General features: G+C 33.2%; 1 protein-coding gene across 1 annotated transcript; it reads right to left on the reverse strand.

The window, feature by feature from the left end:
• Positions 1 to 8505: 8505 nt before the first annotated feature.
• LOC308495259 (alpha-ketoglutarate dehydrogenase component 4-like) lies at positions 8506 to 8817 on the reverse strand (the record flags this gene model as incomplete). Its single annotated transcript, XM_081043180.1, has 1 exon — positions 8506 to 8817. One exon carries the CDS (start codon positions 8815 to 8817, stop codon positions 8506 to 8508), a length of 312 nt encoding a protein of 103 aa, XP_080899306.1.
• Between the last annotated feature and the right edge of the window lie 229 nt (positions 8818 to 9046).

Genomic DNA, 9046 nt, shown 5'->3' on the forward strand with positions numbered 1-9046 from the left:
TACTGGATATAAATTTTGTGTGATGATTTTCTTTTCCTTTAAAATCCAGGACGGATTCACCATGATTGATTTTACTTACCCCTAACTCCTGTTAGGCTATTCAGGGGCATAATGCCAATTGTTCAGTTTCAGACCAAAGTAGTAATGATGGGAGAGAGAGAGAAAAAATAACGCAAAACTGGAAATGGTTGTTAATGGCCTCTTTCTTAGTGTTCGCAGCTACAGAGAAGAGAAATCTATATGACAGCTCTTAGAAGGACTTCACACTTCATTGGAAAACCATAAAAAAACAATTACCAGGTCTTCAGGTCTTTGGCATAGCTTTTTCAAGAGGAGCTTCAAAATATCTCATAGAATTGCTAAGACAAGCATAAAACTGGAAACACATTGTCTGCTTTTTTGACTTTATACTTGGATTTTGACAGTAAGACTCCAAAAGGCTAGGTAAAGTGAGAAAGAATTGAGGTATGGATATTAATTAGGGAGCAGATTTTCCCAGGACTCATCAAAAGATAGAGATTGTCTTAGAATTAGTGCCCTCTCCCAAAAAAAACCACCCCAAAACAATGGGCAGTCAATAAATGGAACTAGTGTGTTAAGTAAGGCTTGATGAAGGGGAGAATATTGAACATGGGAAAAGATTAGCAAAGTACCTCAGTATAGACATGGATTTATAGGAGACCCCCTTGTTCCCTGTTCAGAGAGTACACCAACCTGCATGCAACAGGTTGGGTAAGGTGCTTGCTAGTAGGTTAGACCCATAGAATGGGGCAAAATCAATAGAAACTTGCAGCAGGTTCAAGAGATGACTCAATATTTTCCTCAATTAACAATTGTATTCCAAGTGTGACTTATAGTTAACATAAAAAACATGTTTTAGCAAATATTTTTCGTGACGAAAATTCCAATTTAAATATCTTCTAACTATTCCTTCTGCATATATCAGGTGGAATTTAGTTTGTAATCACAGCCAATGGCAGACCATGTGAGTGTGCATATGGTGTGTGTGTTGGTCTTCCCCGTCTATGGATTAATGAGAAGGTTAATTTCAGGTTAATTAGATAGGATGTGGGAGATGAGCAAACTTTCACAGCAGTGGACTCAGCAAAATCCTAGGAATCTGAAGAAAAAAAAAAAGCAGTGAAATGTGGAATTTCCCTGATTTTCCTTACAATTCATGCAAGCCAGAGCACTGAACTTCTGGGGCCCTGGGCCAACTTTAAAATGAAGATGAGAGGTCTTCCTTAGACTCTAGAGATAAAGTGTGGCATCTACACCTGGGAGCAAGGCAATTGATCTCATTATAGAACAATCCAAAGTATTCATCAAATGAAAATTCCAAGCAACTCCCAGCCCTTCATGGACTTTGAAACTCAGGATAGTTAAATACTCGTTTGGAACAGGGAAAAGCTATGTCTAATACAGGTTTTGGCATTTCTTCCCCATGGCTAAAAAATGTTATGCTGCTACACAAAACACTCATCATGTCTTGGTCTCTGTAACTACAGAAGTTAGCTTGCCAGACTAAGTCAGCAGTAAGAAAGGCCAGTGGGAGATAAGATGGAATCAAATTCCACCATAAAGTAAGTTACACAACACTATGCTAGAAAGCAGTCTATTATGTCTCAAGGCTCCAAATGCTTGTTTCAGGACTTTGAATCTTGTCAACAGGCTGCTTATTTATTTACGCTCATTTCATTCTGAAAACAGATGCTTAGATTCAGAACACACCTATGACAAACAGGCCACTGACCTTGACAGCCAGTAAATAAGCAATGAAGCAATTCAGTAAAGTATGATGTATAAAATCATTCTTCCATAGGAGCCAAAAAAAAAATCCTGGCTGTCAATAACAGTTAGTGTTGTTATTTTCTATCCTGTGAAGTACAGATCAGAGGATGGGTTGGCCTCCATTTTTCCTTTACTTGCTGAGTATCTACTAATACCTGTCTATTAGAGATGTGAATGTTAGTTGGATGCTAAGTAAATTAGCATTTGTGGCTTTGCAGTTAGATTTTAACATGCATACAAATTAAAATAAAAGATCATCCTCATGCCTACCCTCTGTCCAAAGAATAGAATGAACTCAGAAAAATTTTTAAAGTTTACTCTCCCATTTTCATGTTATTGTATTTTAGCTCCCTTTTGTTTCAAACATACCAAAACTAGTCTTTTTTTCTCTCTGAACATTCTAAATTGTTTAGAATTACTGTTATGCTTACCAATTTATTTGTTCACCATTGTGTTTTGTATCTTACATGTTTCTTCTGCATTATTACTGAACCATTTCCTTTCATTCTTTCAGCAATGTTCTGTAAAAGCTCTCATATAACTCTAATGCCCTTATCTGACATAGAATTCTAGTGTAACAAATATTTTCCTTCAGCACTTTGGAAATATTATTCTTCTATGATAACTGGCCAAAAGCTTGCTAGGTGAGCTCTCTTTTCTCCTTAACTTCTTTAAAATTTTTCTCTTTGTTCTACATACGTATTACAATGTATCTAGGTATTAACTTTTTTTAAAAAAGTTCTGCCTGGAATTCAGCATGCAATTTTAATTTGTATTTCCTCAACTCAACAATCAAGTCTTTTTTTCTTTTCTTAATTTCCAGCAGATACTTTTTCTGATTATATATTTAATTTTAGATATTATTGCACTGGAAAAAGAGGATGTTTCTTGTTTTGTTGTTTTTTTGTTTGTTTTCCTTTTGGAATTGATTGAGCCTTTCTTTTGTTTTTTTTCATAGACTACTACACAGTCATTTTTTTTCATAACTGTTTAATAGATACTAAAATGGGTTTATTCTGTATTTTCAGAATAGAGTTTGACATGTACATATTAGACCTATCTTACTAATTAAATTTGGCTTTTGTGTTGTCAGAAAAGAGGTGGAGCCTACTTAAATTGGATAACTTAAAGAGAGTTTACTAAAGGGATAATTTACAATTATATAGGCAGAGTGGAGGAAAAGCACAAAGGCTAGAGCAGCAATTCACGTATTTTAAGAGGTGCCATTATCACATGCAGGCCTAAAGGTAAAGAAGGAGTGGTTACACAACTTGAGATAGATAAAATATGTGAGAAAGGCCACCTGAGAAGAGCTTCAGTAGATGGATATAGCTAACCTGTAGCAACCCAACAAGGAGAGAGACATTGAAATAAACACTCTAATCTCATTCTCCTTCCGTCCTTTGGTTTATTACTATTTATTGCTAGTTCTCCTCATTGACTGACCACAATCAAAAGCCAGAGATAGGGGACCCAGTGATACATTTGATACAGTCAAATGATAGGGGACCCAATGATACATTTGATACAGTCCACAGAAGATTTTAGTTTCCCAGGGCACCACAGCAAGATAGAAGCGGGGAGAATGTGCATCTGGAGGAACAAATTGAAGATCCAGAAGCACAGGTCTTCTATAACCTTCTTCATTTTTAAAAACTTGATTTACCTGGATAATGAGAATATATTTAAAGGTTCCCACTAGTAGTGAGTTTCTATGTATGCCTATCTCCTGTAGTTTTTGGTTGAAACTAGTTTCTGCAATGTGGTCTGTATATATTCTCATCGTGATTTATACTCTTAGATTTACAAAGAGCTTTTCTTTTTCTAACTGTACAATTTTGTCTCTAAATTTCGTTTGATATTAAGATCATGATCCCTCTTCCTTTTGTTCTGTGTATGCCTAATACAGGCATACCTCAGAGATGTTGGAGGTTCAGTTCCAGACATCACAATAAACATCACAATAAAGCCATATTACAATAAAGTAATTCACACAAAGGTTTTTGTTTCCCAGTACATATAAAAGTTATGTTTACACTATACCATGGTCTATTAAATGAGATAGTATTGTCTCTAAAGAAGTGTCCATACTTTAATTTAAAATACTTTATTCCTAAAAAATGTTGACCATAAGCTTTTCCTATGAATCACGAGTGCTCTTAATAGCATCTAGAATGGTGAATCCTTTCTAGAAGGTTTTCCATTTACTTTATCCAGATCCATGAGAGGAATCACTATCTACGGCAGCTACAGCCTTACAAAATGTATTTCTTTTTAAATTTAATTTAATTTTATTATTAGTTTCAGGTGTACAAAACAACATAACGATTAGACATTTACACCCCTCACAAAATGATAACCCCACTAAGTTTACTACCCCTCTGACATCGTACATATCTATTACAATGCATTGACTATATTCCCTATGCTGTACTTTACATTCCATGACTATACTATATATATACGTGTGTGTGTATATATATATATATACACACACACATATATACATACATATATATATATATATATATATATATATATATATATATATATATATATAAATTGAGCACAGTGGTTAAGCATTTATATAATTTATTAATTTATCACCCTGATGAGTCTAATAGCCATCTGACACTCTACATAGTCTTGACATTATTGATTATATTCCCCATACTGTATTTCACATCCTCATGACTACTTTGTGACTGCAAATTTGTACTTTCTAATCCCTTCACCTTCTCACCCATCCCCCCAAGAACCCTCTCCCATCTAACAACCATCAGTTTTTTCTCTGTATCTATGAGTCTATTTCTGTTTTGTTTGCTCATTTATTCTATTCTTTAGATTCCACATACAAATGAGATCATATAGTATTCAACTTTCTCAGTCTGACTTCTTTCACTTAGCATAATACACTTTAGGTCCATCCTTGTTGTTGCAAATGGTAAGATTTCTTTTTTTATGGCAGAGTAATGCTCCATTTATAAATGCACCACAATTTCTTCATCCAATCATCTATTGATGGGCATCTTGGCTATTGCGGAAAGCATTGCAAAAAACATGAAGGTTCATATACTTTTTCAAATTAGTGTTTTGGATTTCTTTGGATAAATACCCAGAAGTAGAATTGCTGGGTCATGAGGTAGTTCTATTTTTAACTTTTTGAGGAAACTCCATATTATTTTTTATAGTGGCTACCCCAATTTGCAATCCCACCAACAGTGCAAGAGGGTTCCCTTTTCTCCAGAACTTCTCCAGCACTTGTTGTTTGTTGATTTATTGATGATAGGTATTGTGACAGGAGTGAGGTGGTATCTCATTGTGGTTTTATTTGCATTTCTCTGGTGATTAGTGATGTTGAGCATCTTTTTATGTCTATTAGCCATCTGTACATCCTCTTTGGAGAAACGTCTATTCATGACCTCTGCCCATTTTTAAATTGGATTGTTTGGGGGTTTTGGGGTGTTGAGTTGTATGAGTTTTTTTTCTTAATAAATTTTAAATACCTTTTCAGAGGTATCATTAGGCAACTATCTTCTCCCATTTAGTAGGATGTCTTTTTGTTTTATTGATGATTTTGTTTGCTGTGCAAAACTTTTTAGTTTGATGTAGTCCTATTTGTTTACATTTTCTTTAGTTTCCCTGGCCCAAGGACATGTATCAGTAAAAATGTTACTAGAGTAATATCTATGAGTTTATTTCTTCTACGAGTTTTATGGTTTCATGTCTTACATTTAAATTTTTAATCCGTTTTGAGTTTATTCTTGTATGTGATGTAAGAAGGTTGTCCAATTTCATTTTTCTGCATATATCTGTCAAACACCATTTATTAAATAGACTGTCTTTACTCTGATGTAAACTCTTGCTTCCTTTGTCATAGATATAATGACCGTAATGGCATGGATTTATTTCTCAGCTCTGTATTCTGTTCCACTGATCTATGTGTCTGCTTTTATGCCAATACCATGCTGTTTTGATTACTATAGCCTTGTATTATATAATTTGATATCAGGTACCGTGATACTTCCAACTTTGTTCTTATTTTTCAGGATTCCCATGGCTATTTGGGGGTCTTTTATGGTTCAATATAAATTTTAGGATTATTTGTTCTAGTTCTGTAAAAGATGCCATTTGTATTTTCATAGGGATTCCTATATTGTTTTGGTTAATATGGACATTTTAACTGTATTAATTCTCCTTATCCATGAGCATAGTTTATGTTTCCATTGTATACTCTTTAATTTATTTCTTCAATGTCTTATAATTTTCTGAGTACAGGTATTTTACTTCCTTGGTTAAATTTAATCCTAAGTATTTTTTAATGCCATTTTAAATGGGATTGTTTTCTTAATTTATCTTTCTGACAGTCGTTATTGGTATATAAAAATGCAACTGATTTCTGAATATTAATTTTAAATCCTGCTACTTTACTAAATTCATTTATCAGTTCTAATAGTTTTTTTGGTGGAATCTTGGAGGTTCTCTATATATAGTATCATGTCATCTGCAAATAGTGACAGTTTTACTTCCTTCTTTCCAATTTGGATGCCTTTTATTGCTTTTTCTTGTCTGATTGCTGTGGCTAGAACTTCCAGTTATGTTGAATAAAAGTGGTAGAAGTAGACATCCTTGTCGTGTTCCTGATCTTAAGGAAAAGGCTTTTAGCTTTTCCCCATTGAGTATGATATTAGCTGTGGATTTATCATAAGGCCTTTATTATATTGAGATATCTTCCCTTTATTCCCTCTTTGCTGAGAGGTTTTTATCATAAATGGATGCTGGTTTTGTCAAATGCTTTTTCTGCTTCTATTGATATGACCATGTCATTTTTATTTTTCCTTTTATTTATGTGGTGTATCACATTAATTGATTTGCAAATATTGAACCAAATTTGCATACCACAAATGAATCCCACTTGATCATAGTGTATGATGTTTTTAATGTATTGCTGAATTTAGTTTGCCAATATTTTGATGAGAATTTTTGCATCTATGTTCATTAGGGATATTGGCCTATAGTTTTCATTTTTTGTACTGTCTTTGTCTGTTTTTGAAATCAGGGTAATGGTGGACTTGTAAAATAAGCTTGGGAGCATTCCCTCCTCCTGAATTTTTTGGAATAGTTTGAGGATAATATGTGTTAATTCTTTTTTGAATGTTTGGTAAAATTCACCTGTGAAACCATCTGGTCCAGGACTTTTATTTGTTGGGAACTTGTTGATTATTGATTCAATTTCCTTTTTCAGAAATTGGTCTATTCAGATTTTCTGTTTCTTCTTGGAAGAGTGTATGCTTCTAGACATTCATCTGTTTCTTCCAGATTATCCAATTTGTTGGTGTATAGTTGCTTGTAGTATTTTCTTAATTTTTTTTTTAATTTCTTGGTGTTGCTGTCACTTTTTATTTCGTTTTTGATTTTATTTATTTGGGTTCTATCTATTTTTTTTGATTAATCTGGTTAAAGGTTTGTCAATTTTGTTTATCCTTTCAAAATACCACCTCTTGGTTTAATTGATCTTTTGTATTTTTTAGACCTATTTCATTTATTTCTGCTCTGATCTTTATTATTTCCTTGCTTATACTCACTTTGGGCTTTGTTTGCTGTTCTTTTTCCAGTTCCCCTTAGGTGTAAAGATAGACTGCTGATTTGATATTTTCTTGTTTCTTTAAGTAGGCCTGCATTGCTATGAATTTGCCTCTTAGGACTACTTTTGCTGTGTCTCATAGAGTTTCTTTTTTTTTTTTTAAGGTATAGAAGAGAATTTATTTAGCTTTTTGAGGCTTTTCTTTGACAATAATATATGCCATTGGCACAGAAAGACCCTTTTAAAGTTTCATAAATTGCCTTAACAAGGTTAACTAGTTAGGTTGATTTTATGAGACTTTCAGACAGTAGGTTTGAGAAAGTTAATGGTTATCAGGATTTTTATACATGATCATAATCAAAACAGTACAATAAACTAAAGAACAAGACTTTCTTAACACCCCTAAAAACAATAAATTGCAATTTTCAGTCAAACATTTATTCCTATGCTATTTTCACTTTGATCTCTCATTTTCCATTTTATACTCTGACATGAATATAGGTTACAAATAATCTTTTGTGTTAACTTCCCAGAATTAATACCACAAAGTCACTGGTTTTACCTTGGCTGTATTTTTATCATTTAGAGTAGGATATGCTTACTAAAAGCCAGTTATACTCCAGTAACTTTGTGAACGAAAAAATGTTAAGAATTAAGAACAAATAATGGAGTCATTATTTCACTGATCCTCATGTAATTTCAGGAAAATCACTTTTCAAAGGCAGCAGTTCTGCCAGATAAATTCTTTCCATGTCTAAACAGAAACTGAAAGAAAATGAAATTATGCAAAACCTATGATAGTTTACTAGACATTGTATGCTTTTAATAGTTCAACAACTGGTAATACTTGATAATCAAGAGTAAATTAATAGGTTAATATTTTAAAATGTGTACTTTAATAAGTATAAAGTATATAAACAATTAGGTAAGCTTGTGGAGAAGCTGACCAACATACATAAATTAGGAGATACAAGTGTCTATCTAAATTTTCTATATTTCTTTTTTTTTTCTTTTACAGAATATTTATTAAAGTTGTTTAATGTACAATTTCTCATTTGTCATTTTGGAAGTCCTTTATTGTAAAGACTATTCTTTTGTCTGATGACAAATAACAGCCACATTGTCAGTCATTATTCTGGACCTCCACGTTGGATAAATTCAATTTCTTCTTGAGATACAAGTTTCCTTCTGTATTTCTGAGGTAATGTTTTTATTATTTCTGCAGTGTCTGGTGGACCCTGATGCATCAGCCAATCTGGTGATTTACTTCCCTTAGAATGCTGTGAAATTGAAGAAGAGTGAGATGATAGTCCTGTTAATCTCAAAACTTCTGGTACATTGGGCTTAGGATTGTCTCTTCTGTCAGGGAACCTTATTAATGGAGTATGTGGCTTGACTACCTGAATGACCCTGCTGGCAGACGCCATTTTGCTGCCCATCATCCCATAAAGTTTCAATCAGTGTGTTTTCATTGTCATTTTTCTCAAGGTACATTTTGATTTCTTCCTTGATTTCATTTTTGAGTCATTCATTATTTAGTACAATGTTTTTTAGTCTCCATGTGTTCGTGTGTTTTTTAGGTTGTTATTTTAAAATTTTTATTTCTAGTTTCATACCACTGTAGTCAGAGGAGATGCTTGATATGATTTCAATCTTCTTAAATTTATTGAG

Source organism: Rhinolophus hipposideros (assembly GCF_964194185.1).
Source record: "Rhinolophus hipposideros genome assembly, chromosome: X".
Lineage (NCBI taxonomy): Eukaryota > Metazoa > Chordata > Mammalia > Chiroptera > Rhinolophidae > Rhinolophus > Rhinolophus hipposideros.